Source organism: Nannobrachium achirus (assembly GCF_963921795.1).
Source record: "Nannobrachium achirus genome assembly, chromosome: 1".
In the NCBI taxonomy this organism is placed as follows: Eukaryota; Metazoa; Chordata; class Actinopteri; order Myctophiformes; family Myctophidae; genus Nannobrachium; species Nannobrachium achirus.
Window position 1 is genome coordinate 57,075,880 of NC_137810.1, and position 20,664 is coordinate 57,096,543.

Genomic DNA, 20,664 nt, shown 5'->3' on the forward strand with positions numbered 1-20,664 from the left:
ATTTTTCCAAAAGATTATTAAAAGTACATGAAAAGTTATCGAAATAACATGGCCAGCTCACGTATTAGGAGGGTAGTATGAGTCACCAGAAAAAAGACAAGTATTTTTGATGAATCTATCATAGTTAAAAAAGAAAAAAAAAAAAAAAAAAGAGTTTGAAGTTACAATGGGTTTGTATAGGAATGGGCCCTGGATGGGGAGTGTCTGATAAATCAAATATCTAAATACTGAATGAAGCAAATTAAAATCTGTCCAGGGCGTTCACAAAAGCCTGAGTAGACGATAAAATTACCAAAAGTATGTTTGAAAGTGGAATACCCCTTTAAGGCAAAGGACATATCGTGATTGCATATACACCATCATCCTTGCGTCAAAGATTCAGTGTTGTTAATTTGAAGACAATAGAGATTACTGACCTTTCCCTGGGCTTAACATAAGATGAAGAAATCCCTCTTGGCTCGGTAAGCCCTGTAAGATCAAGCCCTATACATTCCCATACACGCCCCAGGATTCACTCCATCTCCCCTGCAAAGCCTTTATCCCCACCAAACCCAATATGAAACAATGGAAGCATCTTATCTTGTGGAACCAACCATCTGCTGGGACATTGTGTGGTCACGTTTTAGTTTTAGTATACATTTGCAAAATCCTTTCCTTGTAATACATGATGATGGAATGCACATTTTATCACCATTTGTATGTAGGTCAGGTCTTTTATTTGTAAGGACTTAATGTGCAACATTGTTTTCTCTCTCAACACTAAACAAACCAACATAAAGTTTAAGTGTGTAGAGGGTACCTGCACATTTCTAAAGTGACAATTTTAAGGACCTTTTGTTTTACCTCTGAATTGACAAATTAAACATTGGCCAAATTGTCAAATATTAGAGGCAGAAATTGTGAAAATAGCCGATCTACATGTTGCGTTGTGAGCATGTAGATCTGCTATTTTCACAATAGAACCGTGTTATACAAAATAGAATATTTTGGGGGTCGCGGCTTGAAATGGTTGAGAAACCACTGGGCTAATACAGGCAGCAGTTTCATTTACAGTCCATTAGCACCAGGACTGAGATGATTGTGGATTGATGGAGGCGCGCGTGTCAGGGACCTTACCCAACGTGACCCCGCTCTGCCAGTGCTCAGAATATTAGGTCCTTTTTATGCTCGCACTCGATTTCTTATTTTAACGTTTCCTCTCGACAAAAGTGTGCAACTGTTAAATCAGATTCTGACTGACAAAACAAAAAACGTCCCAATACATATTATAGCCAAGTGACAACATGACTTTATTGAAACATCCATCATACATTATCATGAATCAGAATAAAAGAACACAAGTAGAAAAAAAGGAGGGGAAAAAAAACAGAAAATTGTGTAACGTGCTGTCTATCTTGTGTCTTTCCCTTCCCAATTGGTTGTGGCATTTCCTGTTGTGACCCCAGAGGGAGCCTAGGAGGGGGACGACACTGTCCCTGCTGAGGATCACTTCTAGACAGACCGCAGACTCTTCACCCGGACAAGACACGGTATGTTTCTCACAGACAATCCATCCACACAGCTTTCAATCAGTACAATATTCAAACTGAAAACCGAACCTCCAGAACTCATACCTCTGAACTGAACACTCGTGTGGATCTAAGGAAATTGGATCGATGTGAGTAAGATGAAGGGTATCGTCGTTGTCGGGTGGAAACCTTGTTACGTCCAAAACCGTTCGTTTTTATAATTTAAAAAGAAAAATGAACTACACTAGTGAAAACAGCCGATCTACAAGCACACAACGCCTCGCACCGCGAGGCGTTGTGTGCTGTAGATCGGCTGTTTTCACTACATTTGTGCGACGGCCTTGTCTGATGAAGCAGGGCTTTACTTTGCGAAAAAACATACAAATTTGAAACTTGGAGATACGAGGTTTCTGCCCGACAGTCGCAATATCTTACCTGGCACACGAGAGGGCCATGTTCAGGACAGTAATGTTGGCTCACTACTACTACTGGCACATGTCTAATATCCCTCCAGATCTACACAAGTCAAAGGGGTGTAGCAGTTTGGTGACGACTGGTAGGATTCATGCCGTTATCCCCCTGACACCATACTGTGCATCTCCTAAATCAAACCATTCTAAACTATATTCAGTATCAAGACTTTTCATTCTCAAGTGAGGAGAATCTATGCATTGAATGATGATGGGGCTCCAATGGATTGCCCCAGAGCATGTTGAAAGAGATGCAGATAAACAGATAATGAGATAAGCAGAGAGATAAAGGCAGGGACTGTGGTGATGATCTGCTCAACAGTGTATTAATCATTCCGCAGCTCGGGAAAGAAAAGAAAGCGAATGAAATTCGTAATTGTTCAGGGACACATGACGCTGATGGAGATTACTCACTTTCCCCTGGCATAAACGTAGGATGAATAAATCCCTCGCAACACTAAATATTTCTAGCTATACGTCCTCAGCTTCAAGATCAATCCTCTATGCGTACATTCTCCCCGGTCCTACAATATAATAGATTCCCCCAAAACAAAGCTTTTTTAGCCTCAGAAACTAATAAACAATAATCAAAGCACTTTGTATTACAGCATAATTTATGCTAGGACCATTGTGGCTCGTTGTAATGTGTTCCAAGTCCCCGTTTCATTGTGAAATTTCTTTTTAACAGAGAACATAACATGAAATTAATGTTCTGTAAAAGACAAAGTGCCGATAATATTCAACAGTAAAGTAGCATTCCAATCCAACCTCTGGCTGTTCACTGCACAAGAATTGCTCTCCGTCACAATTCCTCCATCTACTGAGGTGGAGCATGGAGCCCCCTGACCCCAGAGCTTCCTCAAATGTTCTGATTGGTCAATACGACCAAAGTTAGGTTAGGGTTCCTTCCAAACTACAGCTCGGTATGTCGTGTCCGGCCAATGGCGGTCAGTTTTGAGAGTTCAGCCCGGAACTTTCCATCGATTTGGGTAACTAGAAAGAAAGATAAAAACAAATAAGGTTTTAAGTTCAGTAATAGACAAGTAAATAGGATATACAATATACAACAAGGTCGATATTATAATGATAAGGCTATAATATCAGCGGTATCCTGTCTCTATACAGTAGGTTAAAAAAGCATAGAAAGCCAAATAGCATAGAATTTCTGAGCACACCCAGTTGCAGTTTAGCAAATTATCTTTAATGTTAAATGATACAGATTGTATTATGGTCTAATTTTAAAAGCTGGAACAAAATGTATTTCCATTTAAGTCAAATAGAAGGCCTATATTTTGGAAACAGAGATGCATATCTTGTGGAGTTATTCCAAACACTGCAATGGTAACAAGGTTCTATGGACATTTCCAACAATTGAAAATGTTTTAATTATTGATTTACAGAAATTGTAAGCCAAAACAAAGATGCATGTGAAAGGGTTAAGCTTTTGCTTAACCAGTGAGAAATTAACACACAATAATCCTGACTATGAGCGACAGATAAATAGATGTTTAGACTAGTAAAGTTAGTCAGCATAAATATGTCTTGAAGAGACTTGATTACTCTTGTCTTGATGCAGGGATTATCATTCAATACACAGTAATCTTCGTAAAAGCTTCCGATTTATGTTAATCCCCTCGGAATGAAAATGGTGGGTGCTATCATTTGTAGCTCTAGTACAAAACGACTGCCACAATAGGGGTGAGTGACAACAATCCTTATGAGCGAGAGCGAGAAACAGAGGAAGAGGGTAGAAAGCAGGTGACGCGAACAAGAAGCAGGAGATGGAGCTATAAGAGCGACAAGGGAGGCAGTACTAGAGAATACAGTGACAGGTGATGCTGACGAGTGATTGAGAGCTATGTCAACAGGAGAGTCAGTCAATTCACCTGTAGAGTCTCCTACTGAAAACTCCTCCGGCTTCAAAGGCACATCGCTTTGTCCTCCCACCGCCGTCTGTGACTATAGAGCGCACGCGCACGCACACGCGCACGCGCACACGCACACACACACACACACACACACACACACACACACACACACACACACACACACACACACACACACAGCAGGGGGTGATGGGGGACACAGAAGGACAGGAAGGAGGGGGAGGAAAAAAAACGAGAAAAAGAAAAACATTAAGAGGCGGCACTCAAGGAGACAATTTGATTCCAACAGACGTGTGTGTGTGTGCGTGGGTTGAGACAAGGTCAAGGAGATGCTGAGCGTGTGTGTACTGTACGCATGTGTGTGTGTGTGCAGACTGCAGAGACTGGCAAGGAGAGTTATTTTTATCCCATCACTTAGAGAAGTTGCTCTCCGTGTGTTTGTGTCTCCTTGCAGGGCACGGCGCTGGAATGGAAGAGGGATGGGTACTCTGGACGGATGACAAGGTGTCAAGAGCTGTCCTGACCGAGGACGGAGGCATGTCAAGGTTTACCGTGCTTTACCGAAACCACCACACTGACGTTATGTACCACTGCCAGCGAGTGAATAAATAACGTGACTGTGCTTAGACATTCTGCTTTCGTGAACCTTTCATGATCTGCCACCAAGCCTAATGAATATTCCAGGGGAGAATATATGCTCATAGTAAAACGAAGGTGAGAAGGGGAATAAAACGGTTGTATGGTTGCTTTGACTGAATGCCTGTGATTATCAAAGCTGTGATTTAGCAAGAACAGTCACCACCAGTGGACAATTGCTCTAAAAAAGGCACAGGATTGCAATTAGGTGATTACAGGTTTCCATGGAGATATTCTGTAGTAATTGGTGGGGAAGGGGGGTGGAGAGACTCAGCAGTGGGATTCAAGTGTCTAGAACAAAAAGGGGAAACGGAGGTTGCACATTTCAGTGCCATTGTGCAGTACTGCACACACTTTGCTGCCAAATACCTCGTGGTGGATTAACACCTTTTACAACATTAAGTTGTCATCATCAAACAGACTATTTGATGTTCCAGTTCAGTTTACTTAGGTGCCTGGGTCTCAACATGATGTAGGAATTGAAGGATGGAAATAAAAGACTTGTTGTACAACACACAATGCTCTCAGCCTTTGGGAATAAAATGTACTGTTTGTGATCAATTGTACACAGTCACACATCCCCCTATCCGGGTACCGAGCCAAACTGCAAACCACAGTAGTTCCGTTTTATACAAGGAAGGCTTGCAAATCTTGTTTTAATCCTCTGTAAAACATTTTTATTTGAAATGTTTCCATCCGTTCTGGGGATCAACCTCAAGAAGACCCAGAAAGGATCGAAACGTTTCAAGACACACAATGACATTTTGTTACTTTTCTTTTCTTAATAAATGACGTTATCATTAAAATCTTACATGTTTTGCCAATTATTTGGATGCCCCCTTGCAATACCCTCGTGGCCCAAAGGTTGGGAATTGCAGATCTAGAGACATGTACATTCTGTTTTTAATTAACTTCATTTGTGTGCCAGCCGAACCGCAGTCAGCAGTCACCATCAAATCTATCCGTCCCTCTGAGACCACCTCGTATGGGCTCTGCTGCGGTAGAAAGTAATGTACTCGCCTAGTAAAGCAACTGAGAAAGGGGGCTTTAGTTACTTATAAAGTGTATCTCTTGTGGTGTCAATGGAATTGTTGGCACAGTAGTGGATGATTTATTGCTTGCATACGAAGCAGAAATATTTGCTAACTTGCTGTGATTTACTTTGGTTTTTCCAAGAGTTTTGCAGTGTGAAAATTGTAATCCTTAAAACTTATTTTGGATTTAGGGATGAGATGGAACCGCAAGTGTTGTTCCTATGGAGGCAATACCATGGAATCATTTTGTAATTACATTTCACATTTACCGCTATTACTGATAGACTTCATTGGGCAGTATGGTACAACTACAAGTTATTTGTTAAACATCACTACAGCCGCTCAACCAAAAATAAAAGCTAGCACTGCAGTGGTGTAAAGTAACTAAGTACATTTACTCAAGTACTGTCAAGTACACTTGAAGTATTTGTACTTTACTTGAGTATTTCCAGTTTCCAAAACCTTTACTTCTACTCCACTACACCGTGGATCCTAATATAGTACTTTTACTCCACAACAATTATTTGAAAACTTTAGTTACTTTGCAGATATAAATTATAATATTATAAAACATACATAAACCACTTTAGCCCTATTTTATACCTAACCTCGCCTACCAGTCTTTCTGGGGAGAAATCCTGGTGTTCGTTCACAACAGACCGTTTGGTTTCCGCCTAAAGCGCGGAAACCACTAGAAGAAGCGGCGTCGCTTTGATTTAGTTCCCCTCGTTTGTTTCCCCAATCACTATTAAAATGCTCGAGAAGCCTCGTGTAGTCTTGCCAGTCGCTACGAGTTGGACTAAAAGATGCATATACCAAACGAATTTTTCGAAAGCAAAACTACGCCGCATCAAGGTGTTTATTAGGTAGGCCCTAAAACTATGTCCTTGAGTCTTATGTTGTACCTCATCATACGACAATGTCGCATGGCGAAGATAGCAGATCTACTCTGCAAAAATCTAGTGAGGTGAGCTGTGCTATCTCCGAGTTAATTTTATTGAGCGTACTGTGAAGCTTGGCCAGTGTCGGATGGGGTGGGACATGGGACAAAGCCAGATGTAGGAGAGGTTAGCACCACTCAAAAATGTTTACCTATAATTAGGACGACCGATGCCATCATTTTTGCCGATGTTTGCCGATGGAGAGTGCTTGACCACCGATTGCCGATGTTATGTAATAATATTTAACCGATGTTATGTAATAATATAAAATAATAATTAATAGCCTAAATTTCAAAAACTTACCTTCAAAAAAAAAATCCCTTTTTTTACCAATGGTTCGGGGACCACCAGTGGTCCTTGATGGGTTTCCAGGTGGTCCCCAGCAAAATGATGGAGATTTGGTAACCAAATGGACCCTTTATAAGATCTTTAACTCATGAGTGTAAAATGAAACCCAATGGATCCTTACGGGCAACGACAATATATTTTACGTTTTGGGTCTGAGTAGCTAAATGTCATCATGGTGGTCTAATATTTCTTATAAAAACGACCGATACATCGGAGAGATAATGACCGATGTCCGATACAGTCATCGGGGTCCAAAAACGACCGATATATCGGTTTGACCGATATATTGGTCGGCTCTACCTGTAATGGTGTGCTCAAATTAGGAATACCAGGCAGAAAGTGGTTAAGACAAGGAGCAGGTTTATGATAATGTACTTGTTTCTACATTCTGCTGGCCTTGTTGTAAGGAGGGACATAAATGCTGAAACTGATAAATAATGTATCTGTGGAACTATGTGGCCAATCAAGGATATACTAATTGGTGCCCACAACTCTTGTGTTTTTTAATGGATTCTAAGGCTGAAAACTCCATGACCAGTGCTGTCTTAAGGCCTCTCCATACTTCGACCGAAATGTTCGGTGAGTTGTGTTTTCCGATGTGCAAATTTCCGAACTCTCGTTCGGTCCAATGCTTTTCAGAAGTCCCGAGGGATATCATTTTATGGTAGAAAAGGACCTTTTCTACCATAAAGTATGGTCAGGCCTTTAGTGTAAAACGGTGGGCAAGTAGCAGACTTCAAACATTACACAGTTCAAATCTACTTCACAGTCAGTCAGTCAAGAGACTTGAGCAGTGTGAGTGTAGCCTAAACTTTCATTTCACAGAGGGGAAAAAAAAACTAAAATTGCCATCTGAATGCACGCCTCCACAGCAGCAGTTGTCAGAGGCACACACTCATATGCAGGGGTGGGCAATTATTTTTTTCCATGGGGCCACATGAACAACAGAAATTATTGTGGAGGGCCGGGCCAAAAGGCAGTGCTCCCCGCAAACAAAACACACAGCTTTACCTCCGACTTCAGTAAATGGATACTTAGCAGTCCAATTTGTGTTGAAAACACAGCATTCTGCATTGACTTTTCTTTTTTTAGTCACTTTAGTCATTTTTTATGGTTAAGGTAAGGTAGGTCGTCTTGACTTAATTGTGACCAGTCTGACCAACTGCTTGTTATTAGAAAATTTGAAAATGTGTTTATTTTGTAAGTTGCCATTAACCCTACAAGGGCCGGTCAGAGTGAACCAAAGGGCCGCATACGGCCCCCGGGCCGCACAATGCCCAGGTCTGCTCATATGGATGTAAAATATGACAAAGCACAGCCTATAGGTAATACACAGTTGTAGGCTATATTTGCATAAGAGCTTTAAAACAATGTTGTTCCCTTTACCCAGTACTTACATATGCGTTGGCATATTCAATCTTGGCTCCCTTCAGCTCAGCCTTGAACTGTGTGAAGAAAAGGTATGACTTCCCCTGGGGCCTGGCAGATAAGAAAAATTGCATTTGCTATCGTCAACATTCATTTCCATCCACACTGACTGTACACGTATCACACGACATCTGACATTTGAAAACTCGCCCATTGCAACATCAACTAGAAATGCACTCTGTCAAGGTGCCAACTTGCGCCTCGTGTGGCCTACTTGAGCACAAGCAGAGCGCGCCATGGGGTGCGGTCAGTGTTGTACCCGAACGCGTTCAAAGAACGATCGTTCATGAACACGTTCATATTTTGGGCGAACGTGAACTGAACGTAATTGTTTTCGCTTGATGAACGATATTGTCGAACGCGGTCATTCTGACGCCCGTGAACGACGTTCGTCGGCGTTCGTCGGCCGTTCATGCGGCGGTCCGCGCCTCCGCGGTCATCTGTCCTCTGCTCCTCTCGTCTCTCTTTTCATTCACATGCTCCAATAGTAGGCACTGCACGCAGCAGCACGCAGCAGTGCCTACTGCATCTCGTGAACGTTCCGATATGCGGTGCTGTCTGCACTCTGCTGATGCACTGTGAATCTCCTCCTCGTCTCGCAAGCCTGACTGACTATACTTTGTCCTATGTGTGTTGCACGCGAAAATAGCTGATCTGCAAGCTCACAACGCGTCGCATCCACGAGACAACGTGAGCTTGTAGATCAGCTATTTTAACCAACGCGGAAACATGCTGTGCACGGTTTAGAAACGTCTGCCTTCTAGTGGGGTTCCTTGTACATGTAATTTTTTGTTTTTTTTTCTAGTGGGGTTCCTTGTACATGTAATTTTTTGTTTTCATTTCAAATGTGTGTTAAAGTTTCTTTCACTTCCAATTTGTAGATTATGTTTTATAGAACAATTTTGGTTAGAGTGTCAAGACAGTAGATTGAAGAAAAATATATGTTTTGCCCTATTTCCAAAATGACCAAAATCGGAATTGTGTTTTTTGAACAATGTCTTAGTTTTCCCACAACTGCTGTGTAATATATATATTTTTTTATTGCTATATCAAGTCAATACTGTGTGGGGAATCAATTGGAGTCAAATATTTGTTTTGAATATTATGATATTTCACACAATGAGACAATAACATGGTTATTACATTCAGCCCTTCACAATAAGGGTGCAGGAAGACTGGGAACTAGGCAGTGGGCACATAAATATTGTGGGCACCTCAATGTTAAGTTGGATGAAATTATTGCTGTGTGTGGTTCTATATGGGCTGAGTCAATAATTTTGACAAATAATAGCATGCAGCAACGTCTAAACATTTATATATATAGACCTTTATATATATTTTTTTTCCTTTTTTTTTTTTTTTTTGAATAGCCAAAAGTATAAAAAAAATATGGTTAAAAAAAGAACTAAAAAAGAACTATGTAGTTCATTTTGGGGAACCATGAACTTTAGTTCATAATGGGGATTTATGAACTAAAAATGAACTAGTTCATTTTTGAAGTTCTGAACTTGAACTTGAACTAGTTCGTTTTTAAAGTGAACTTTCCCAACACTGGGTGCGGTGTGCTCACCACTGGCATCACCACTTCCAAAAAAAAAAAAAAAAAAAAAACAGGACATCACCAAGAATGCTGATCCCTCATTGCCTGTTAATGATGATGTTGCCAGAGATAATGATCCCAGATTGGGCTACGGTCTTAACTCATTGCATGCCAGGCCCGATAGTCCCAAGATTATTTCAATGTCTTTCCCCGCCAGGCCCGATAATCCCGAGAAAAAGAAAAAAAAAAGGAAAAAAAAAAAAAAAAAAATCAAAAAAAGAATTTTTCAAAAAAAATTTTGGACCCCAAAAACTTTAGTAGGCATGATAGCAATCGCGAAATTGCATGTTTAACCCCCATAGCAACCCCATCTTTCAAACATGGCAGCCATCTTTGTTTACATTTTAGGAAAACATAATGGCTGCTATCTCATGAATGCCTGAACGGATTTCCATTCGGATTTTTTTGTTTGAAAGCTGTGAGCAATGTGCAGACACGTGGTGCATTATCTAGGCATGGGTGTGCATGATCCGTGCACTATGAATTACATGGAAGTCTATGGAGACAGAGGCAGGGGAGAGTACGAAGGTATTGTTAAATGGCGGGGAATGTGTTAAACAAGAGAGGACACCGACATACATACCCAGCCCATTGCAGTACTTGCGCGCTCTGCTTGCGCAAGTAACTAGAAAGATGCAATTGGAAATGGCAAGTGTGCTAGCCGTGACCCAAATCACACTTGCAAATGAATTCCCATATATGGAGATCCCTGATGTCATCAATATATTAAGCCCATATCTGGGAATGCCCATATATGGACATATTGTGTCAGTCTCAATATGGAGATCCCTAATGTCATCAATATTAAGCAATATATGGGAATGCCCATATACGGACATAGTGCCAGTCTCATGTGGTCTATGATGTCAGTCATTTCCATATTTGGGAAAAGTTAAAATTTTAATTAAAGTCAATGGAGAAAATGTATTCACAAATAAATGTATATAAATTATACTATGTAACTTATCTCTTAATAAAATGCAAGGAATCGATTTCTGATGAAGCCGGTCGATTTGACATATGGCCCAAGTGCGCGCCACCAAAACTGGGAGGAGTAGTGCGGAAAAATAAAGTTTATCTAGGAAGGGAAAGATGGATGATGGATGCCCTGCAGGGGCAACCGCACTAATAATATGACATTGCTTCAACATGGAGATTTGATTATGGCAAAAGATAAATGAAATGTAATAATCCTATAATTAATGAACTGGAAAAAAGGAGCACAGATTTTGTAAGACTGGATGGGTTACATCCCGCCACTCCGACATGTCTCCTTTCCGACATGTCTCCATTCCGACACTAACCCTATCTCTAACCCTAAACCTAAACTTAACCCCTATGGGAGTGTCGCCACTCCGACAATTAGAAGTCAATTTCGGAGTGGCGACATGTCGGAATGGAGAGAGACTCCCGACTGGATGTCTGGGTCAGTGGGCACTGGGCTTAAGTGCTGAATAAGTTATATGCAACCTTGTACCGTGTAACCTAGGTGTGTGTGTGTGTGTGTGTGTGTGTGTGTGTGTGTGTGTGTGTGTGAGACGTGTGTGAGAGAGACGTGTGTGTGTGTGTGTGTGTGTGTGTGTGTGTGTGTGTGTGAGACGCGTGTGTGTGAGACATGTGTGAGAGAGACTTGTGTGTGAGACATGTGTGAGAGAGACGTGTGTGTGTGTGTGTGTGTGTGTGTGTGAGTGAGAGAGACGTGTGTGTGTGTGTGTGAGAGAGACGTGTGTGTGTGTGTGTGTGTGTGTGTGTGTGTGTGTGTGTGAGAGAGACTTGTGTGTGAGAGACGCGTGTGTGTGAGACATGTGTGAGAGAGACGTGTGTGTGTGTGTGTGTGTGTGTGTGAGTGAGAGAGACGTGTGTGTGTGTGTGTGTGTGTGAGAGAGACGTGTGTGTGTGTATGTGTGTGTGTGTGTGTGTGTGTGTGTGTGTTTGTGGGGGGGGGGTAACACAACACCACATCTTACCTCCACACAGAGCATGAGAAGAGTCTGTCATCGTCACTCAGTCCCACACTCATCAGCCATTGCTGTTCAACATGACAGAACATAATTATTATCTCATGATGTGAAGATATTATTCACATCATCGAGGTGACAAGGTTTCTTTATTGTTATATCTTATATGGGTGTGTCAGAATAACATCATGTGTGTTCCGGTAGACATTGTAGCAATATTAATTCACTAATAATAAGAATACTAATAACTAGAAGCAGTGCTCTTCCGAGCACAGGTCTCCACCAGGCCATGCGTCCTGGTGGTGCTACTGTATAATAGGCCAATGTAAAAAGGCTGGCATATGTTCTTCACCTTAGACCTTTCATGGCAATCGGACACTGCATGCATGATTTGAGGCATTGTGTTCCAAAAATGTGTTTTGCTAAAGTCTACCTGCTGGTGGCGCTATAACAGGCCAACATGAAAAGGGTAGCATTTGTTCCTTGACATAGTGGGAACATGTGGCAAATTTCACGGTAATCGCAAGCTGCGTTGATGATTTGAAGCATTTTGTTCAAAAACTGAGCAATCCCGCAAACTTTGGAAGCCAATATTAGCCAATTAGGATGGAATATGAAATATCAGATGGATCGGACTTGATCACATGACTATAGAGATACTGTGTACCGATTTGCATGATTTTTGGATAAAATCTCAAGGAATAATAGGAAAAATTGTGTTTTACATAAGTCGGCCTCCTGGTGGCGCTATAAAAGGCTAATGTGAAAAATGCAGGGAAAGGGTTTTTCCTTGGCCTCTAGGGAATGCGCTTACAAAGTTTGAAACTGATCGGTGGAGTTATAGGTAAAACCACAAATCGGCCTGTTATAGCGCCACCATGAGGCTGATTTCAAAAATTTGAAGTGGCATTTCTTCTTCAACCTAGTGGGAACGTGTGTGCGCGATTTCATGATAATTGCACTTTGCGTTTGGGATTTGAGGCATTTTGTTCCAAACGGCTCAATCCTACAAACTTTGGAAGCCAATCTTAGCCAATCAGGATGGAATATGAAAAATCGTACAGATCCGTGTCGATCACATGACTGTCGAGATACTGCCTACCGATTTGTAGGATTTTTGGACAAAATCTGTAAGAGTAGTGCACAGAAATGTGTCTTGCGAACATCGGCCACTAGGTGGCGCTAGAAAAAGCCAATTAGAAAAATTTAGGGCAGAGGTTCTAGATTGGCATCCAGGGAATGTGTGTGCTCACTTTGGCAGCGACCGGGCCAATGGCGACTGAGATTAGCTGCTCACAAACTGCGAGGACACACGGACGGACGCACGCACGCACGCACGCACGCACGGACGGACACACGGACGGACGAAGGGGAAAACATACTCTCCCCCATGCCTTCGGCTGGTGGAGACAATAATAAGTCAAAATGTTTTACATATGACGATTAATTGTCACTCAAATAATTGTGATTAACGATTTAATTGTGTTTTTGTTGTTGACCAATTATATTTCTGTTTGGCTTGTAGGCTTTGAAATTACACATGGCAGATATGACACATAACCTAAATATACAAAGAAATGACATTGAAATTGAGCGATGCAACACGTTGTGAGCTTGTAGATCTGCTATTTCCACTATTTTTGAAATGTTTGAAAATATATGAACATTTTTCAACATGGAAACAATTATAATTGTGATTATGTCAAATAATAAAAATTGTGACAGGCCTAATGATTGGTTGACATGCTAAACATTTTCTGATGGGAGAGAATGTGGTTGTGTGTGACAAAGAAGATAGTTTATACCTCATTGGTTCCCCCTTGTGATGCATATGTGAATGAGCACTCATAGTCTTGCTGTAACAGGAAATAGAACACATAGCACCATTAGGATAAGGATTTCTAAACAATGGCATAATAAATGTGTAATGCGTTGTAGACCATTAGCCAGGACTCAGGAGTTATAATTATTTAAAAGGTAAGGGACACAGTGGAAATATATCCTATCTGTGGCTGATAATCTGTGGTGTATGGGCAATATATTTAATTGCCATCTGAAAACCAAGGCAGGTTCTGTATTTACAGGATAATAAATGGTCAATCATTCAACAATTCTGTCACTTACATAACAGCATGCTAAACTTTGTTAAGGGGTGAATTATTATACTTGGTGTCGCGCATTGATCTACAAGCTCACAAGCGGTGCAGCGACGCTTTTAGAGCTTGTAGATCTGCCGTTTTCGACGCGCGACACCGCGTGCAAAGAAGTATATCAGGCCCTTTAGTCCTCTGGACCAATGAACGGCGTCCCTGTGGCACTCTGGACCAGAGCCTTGTATAGAGAGTTCTGCCAATGGAGCCTTACCTGATGGCAGAAACAGTGCCGGTCACGTCGTTCATGTAACTCGAAATGTCAATTTTTCCTCATAGACTCCAATGCAATTCTGCAAATTCCGGTTCGCGCTTTGTCACTATTCGCCAATAGATGTGTATGTAGAAGACCTGGCACCATGAAGTGAACGGAGGTGACGCGACTCTCTCATACAAGGCTCTGCTCTGGACCAATGAAAGGCGTCCTTGTGGCACTCTGGCAACGACGTGTCAGCCTCTCAAAGGTTCTGCTCCTTTCCTCATCAAACCGCGACCACAGCATTTATTCATACTGAGCACGGCCGATTTAAATATCTATATCTAACTAAATCACACGTTTTTGCTGCAGCAATTAAGCTATTAACAGACGATTTAATTGACGTTTGCCATTGTATTTGTAATTTCGAGTCATTTACCTAGCAGCAGACACCATGCAGAGCTATCATTTGCCATTCTTGAAGTGTAGCTTTTAGACAGTTACGTTCGGATGTGTGAGTTAAGAAGTATGAATAGGGTTGGGGTTAGGGTGGTTAGGCTTATCGGTTCTTTTAAATCATTGAAAACCCTGAATGACATAATAACAGAGACAGAAACACTTACTATTCCCTCAGCGAAGGTGTGCACCACTCCTCCTGGTTTAACGTTGAATTCCACCGTTTTCGTTTGCTCCGCAGAAGCATTTGCCAAAGCAAATATCGATATGACGGTCAGTACAAAGAGGGAGGCCACATTGTGAGCGTGGAAGTTAATTTCAAGCGCCATCCTTCCTCGGTTTGTAGGACTAATTTGACACCACCAGGCACCGTCGGCTTGCCAGATATATGGATGACAGACAGTCGGTCGACTGTGAGTGTCGTCACCAGACACAACACAAGGAAGGAGCGACTCACTCAAGTCTGCATTCTGCTGCACTGCTGTTCAAGAAATTCAGGAATGTGCGGATTCTTTATCCCTTTTACTGGTAATTCGTAACCTCAACACATTTCGGTTAAATTCCGACCCTCTTTAGCCTGAAAAGCATAAATAATTTATGAAGAATTCATATTATTCATAATGACACTACTCATTATAACCGCACGGTGTCGCCCTTGTCTAAGTTAAACCAGAAGGAGATAGCCTAAGCCTACCTATTTTTGATTGAAGTATTTATTAGAAGTTTGCATAGGGAAAGGTACAGTTTCATGACAGTACAGTTCACTGGTACAAAGTCAACTAAAAGGATGAGCTCAGGAAAGCACACAGCTTATTTACATTGAGATCCTTTTTTTTTTAAAAACTCATATAAATGGAGTGAATTTAAGTTCACTTTTTATCTGTCAAGATGAAGTTTAGCTGCTTGGGCCAGTAACATATACTCGTTCTATGGCTGTTGACCAGTATATCAGCCGATACAACATAAGCATCCTGTAGTTCCAAGTGTAAAGCAGTGTCCACCACCCTATAGGCAATGAGGTCAAATGTGAGATCCTTCCTCCATACATGTTCAGAAGAACCAAATGATGATTACAAAGGGTTAGGGTTAGCTTTTAGTTGACTCATAACTAATACTGTAGCGTGAAAACAAACAACCTTAATAACATGGATATAGCCAACCAAACACAAACTTGGTGCCAGAAGACTGGAGACTTAGGACTGTGGTGTGGATGCATGCATTCCATAGTCTCTTAACTGTATCCTCAATGTCCACATGGTTTGGCGTGTAGAGAACATGGAGGCCAGGTTTAGTTCTGTTCTTGTCATTTTATATTTAAAAATGAGACAATTTCATTGCAAAAAAACAAAAAAACATTGTCCACAACATGTTTTTCAGTTCAATAACCCTTCCCTTCTCTTTCTACTCTCTTTGCTCTTCTCCACCGGCCCCGCTCCCATCTTCCTCCTCCTCCATCACAGCCTCATCCGGATACCCCTCCCCGCCTATCCAGACCCACTTCCTTGCCCAAAAATAATAGAATAACAGGATTTCACTCATTTCAAAATGAGTGTGCATGCACTCTGATGGCCTACAGACTATTATGGTGTTTGCACAGGAGCTCAGAGGGGAAAAGTACAGGGGCCATTAAGCAGTACACATTATTCTATTTCAAACATTCCCTGTTTGAAACAGAACACCTGTTAAACGTGTAATGATGTGTAAATGGTCTGGAGTGCTTGTCCTGCCCAGGTAAACATGGTTTCCTCTTTAGAGATGTCAGACACTCAGAATGCGAATGAAAATAAAAGCCTGGGTAGTGCTGAGGCTAGACACTCAGCTATGTAGTCCCAACAGTCGTGAAATACACTCTGTCCTTTTTCTAATCCAACATTTTCATACAAACACTCATGGTCACTGTAAACTTTGTGAACCGACAGATCTTCCATTGATTGAAGTCAACACAGACCATATTCCAAGAACACATTCTGTTTTGAAATTCAACATCAATTTGACATTCAATTATTTGACAAATGGGGACAGGTCACAAACATAGGCTTTATGCTCCATCATGCAACACTGCTATACACGCTGAAAATTGCAGATCTACAAGCTCACGACATGTCACAGATGTGACACGTTGTGAACTTGTAGATCTGCTATTTTGGTAGTGGTATGACGACATGTATATAAACGGCTTTAGGCAAACATATGTAGAACTACGATTCACAAAATGACTGATATGTGTCACAATGGTCCAGTCAGTTGCCTCTAGGACAGGGGTGTCCAAACCTTTTTCAAAGGGGGTCACATTAGAAAATATTAAAACACCCAAGGGCCGTCTAGTTCATCATATCGTGCATGTACCTTGGGACCATAACAAAGTCACATATACCTGTATAGGCATCGCATTTAAACAAATTTATTTAACTATCATCATCAATATTTAATACCAGTAAGACTCCCTAATCGGGAGATAAGCCACCGTCAGGTCGCATACACAAACTTTAGAAGGCAGTCGTACCCAATCAGGAGGGAATATGGGAAATGGGACAGATCCATGTTGATGACATGACTTTAGAGATACTGTGTATCGCTTTGCGTGATTTTAGGGCAAAATCTGTAGGAGCACGGAGCAGTGTACAAAAAAGTGTTTTGCAGAAATCGGCCTCATGGTGGCACTAGAAGAGGGCCATGTGAGAAATCGGGGCTGGAGGTTGTGGTTTGGCAGCCAAGGAGTGTGTTTGCAAAGTTTGGCATGGATAGGGGCAACCGTGCCGGAGATAACAGTAGGGCCAAAAGTGTGACATGACGTGACGGACGGACAGACAGACAGACAGACAGACAGACTGACTGACAGCCAGTGGAGCTTTTCATAGTGACTGACTTGCGACCTGACGGTCACAGTCAATGGGTCATGGGTGTTTATAATACAATTCAGGAATGAAGCTGCAGGCCATATAAAATGTGTCCTCGGGCCGCACTTTGGACAGCCCTGCTCTAGGAATTTGTTGACTGGGAGTCTGAGACAGTTGGGCCTCTGGACTCGTATGAGAGACAATCAGCCTGTGATAAGGATGCTGTAGCCATGGTTCTGCTGATCTCAGCAGTCTCCGGCCAGGCTGTCCTGGCCAACTGCGGAACTGTGGAATTTCTCTTCTCCCCGCCATATCCAGGGGGGCAGGCAGGGGCGCCCACATCTCTGCCCACCATGCACGCTCCGGAGGCTTAGCACGCACGTCAGCCTGCCCTGAGCAAACTCCCCCGGCAGTGGATGCTCTCTCTGACAGACCCGGCCCTCAGTCACACATCAAATTCACATCAGCAACTAACCTCTGGGGCTCTCCACCCAAAAGATGACGTGGGCTCGATAAAAAAGGTCATGTTTGGATAAGTGCATGACAGAAAGGGCTTACAGAGTGGGTTTGCACCCAGTGTAACACGGATAGCCTATATATAACAGTAAAGCACAGTAACGTGATGTCCCAGAGAGAAGTTCACCTAATCTCTCTGACACTTATCCAATACCTGTAGCCGTGCCTGCCCCCTCTCAATGTATAACAAAAAAATGCACACAGGTGTTAAACCTCACTAGTAGGGCAGGAGAGAGGGGTCTACCAGCACCCCAATGACATGTTTTCGAAACCTGTTTTTTTTGGACCGTTATGATGTCTAGTTATGATTTCTGCTTGTTGCCGTCGCCAACTAATACCCCATGGGGTTCATTTTTAACCTTTTCTCACAACTATTCCCAATCTGAACCATACAATGGTCATAACAGAAAATGCCATAACGCTTGATGTAAACAACCTACAGGGACAAATGAACACACTTTTCTATATGATTTTGACCCAGGGAATTCATTAAAGTGGTTATTTTTTACATTTAAGCACATCTTGACCCTATTTCAGGACAGAAACGGCGAAGAATAACCCAAAAATGTTCAAAACACGTCTATACTTCTCTTTGTACAGATGAATTAAGGTGTATTCTTTTGATACCACAGGTTTTTTAGGACCCTTATGATGTCTAGTTATGATTTCTGCTTGTTGCCGTGGTCAACTAATGTCCCATGGGGTTAATTTTTAACCTTTTCTCACATATCCCCAATTAGTGTGGGGATTTAGGGGAGCAAATGCTAAATTCGTGCAATTTTGACTTAAAGCGCGAAATTTTGCACAGATGTAGCCCAGGGCTTGCTCTAATGATTTAGCTAGGGCGCCCGAGTCTGCGACCTTCGGGGTCTCCACAGCGGTCAAATCAAGTTGGGCTTCCATTGACTTTCTATACAGGAGGAAAATACCCAGAAAAAGATTTTTTTTCTGGGTATTTAAGGAGGATCTGAGGGGTCTAACTAGGGGTTTGTCATGATGCTGAATCCATTGCAGGCATTTGTTTTGCACAAAAAACATTCAGTGGGCTAGAAATGGCCTTAGAAAACAATACACGTATGGGTGAGTATTCATGTTAGTCGGAGGCCTTAGGGTTTTTTTTTCTCGTGCTAATCAGTCTAAAAGTTCAAGATTTTGCACAGATGTAGCTCAGGGCATGCTCTAATGATTTAACTAGGGCGCCCGAGTCTGCGACATTCGGGGTTGCCACAGCGGCCAAATCAAGTTGGGCTCCCATCGACTTTAGTGATGAAAAGTGATGAGTCATCACTTTTCAGAGTTGTGTCGGTGCTGTGGCGACCCCGAAGGTCGCAGACTCGGGCGCCCTAGCTAAATCATTAGAACATGCCCTGAGCTACATCTGTGCAAAATTTTGAACTTTTAGACTGATTAGCACAAGAAAAAAAAACCCTAAGGCCTCCGACTAACATGAATACTCACCCATACGTGTATTGTTTTCTGAGGCCATTTCTAGCCCACAGAATGTTTTTTGTGCAAAACAAATGCCTGCAATGGATTCAGCATCATGACAAACCCCTAGTTAGACCCCTCAGATCCTCCTTAAATACCCAGAAAAAAAATCTTTTTCTGGGTATTTTCCTCCTGTATAGAAAGTCAATGGAAGCCCAACTTGATTTGACCGCTGTGGCGACCCCGAAGGTCGCAGACTCGGGCGCCCTAGCTAAATCATTAGAGCAAGCCCTGGGCTACATCTGTGCAAAATTTCGCGCTTTAAGTCAAAATTGCACGAAATTAGCATTTGCTCCCCTAAATCCCCACACTAATTGGGGATATGTGAGAAAAGGTTAAAAATGAACCCCATGGGACATTAGTTGACCACGGCAACAAGCAGAAATCATAACTAGACATCATAAGGGTCCTAAAAAACCTGTGGTATCAAAAGAATACACCTTAATTTATCTGTACAAAGAGAAGTATAGACGTGTTTTGAACATTTTTGGGTTATTTTTCACCGTTTCTGTCCTGAAATAGGGTCAAGATGTGCATAAATGTTAAAAATAACCACTTTAATGAATTCCCTGGGTCAAAATCATATAGAAAAGTGTGTTCATTTGTCCCTGTAGGTTGTTTACATCAAGCGTTATGGCATTTTCTGTTATGACCATTGTATGGTTCAGATCGGGAATAGTTGTGAGAAAAGGTTAAAAATGAACCCCATGGGACATTAGTTGGCGACGGCAACAAGCAGAAATCATAACTAGACATCATAACGGTCCAAAAAAAACAGGTTTCGAAAACATGTCATTGGGGTGCTGGTAGACCCCTCTCTCCTGCCCTACTACACCCATGCTAAACAATCACCCAAGTCTTTTCAAGGAAAAGGTCTTGTGGTTCACAGAAAAATCATCAGCGTTAATGTATGGATTTGTAAGTGTGAGAGAGTTCAGTTCCACTCTCGACCACTTATGCCCTCTTACTTTGACTATTTGAAAATAGATGATCTACAAGCTCACAACGGATCATATCGGGATGCATTGTGAGCCTTTTTTTAGATTTTTATTTTATTTTTTTGAAATTTGGAAAAAATAATAAAGAAAATCAGACGTTAGGCCAAGGATTTGACTGTGTAGTCTGTGTTGACTGGCCGCATGATGGAGAGAGCATCTCACACCTCCCCAGACAGAGCAATGAGCTGGACTATTGTATGTCTGCTTCACCGGC

General features: G+C 41.9%; 1 protein-coding gene across 1 annotated transcript; it reads right to left on the minus strand.

The window, feature by feature from the left end:
* Positions 1 to 1,826: 1,826 nt before the first annotated feature.
* On the minus strand, positions 1,827 to 15,011 carry mydgf (myeloid-derived growth factor). Its single transcript, XM_080724372.1, has 6 exons — positions 14,779 to 15,011; positions 13,615 to 13,665; positions 11,819 to 11,880; positions 8,221 to 8,302; positions 3,865 to 3,937; positions 1,827 to 2,971 (listed from the first exon to the last, which is right to left on the minus strand). The coding sequence occupies exons 1-6, from the start codon at positions 14,938 to 14,940 to the stop codon at positions 2,892 to 2,894; spliced, it is 510 nt and encodes a 169-aa protein (XP_080580498.1). The 5' UTR covers positions 14,941 to 15,011; the 3' UTR covers positions 1,827 to 2,891.
* Between the last annotated feature and the right edge of the window lie 5,653 nt (positions 15,012 to 20,664).

Coding starts and splice junctions, on each gene's coding strand:
- mydgf (XM_080724372.1), bottom strand. CDS start 14,940: ATGGCGCTTGAAATTAACTTCCACGCTCACAATGTGGCCTCCCTCTTT. Junction 13,666..14,778: donor ACACCTTCGCTGAGGGAATA/GTAAGTGTTTCT, acceptor TTCCTGTTACAG/CAAGACTATGAGTGCTCATT. Junction 3,938..8,220: donor TTGAATATGCCAACGCATAT/GTAAGTACTGGG, acceptor TGCGCTCTATAG/TCACAGACGGCGGTGGGAGG.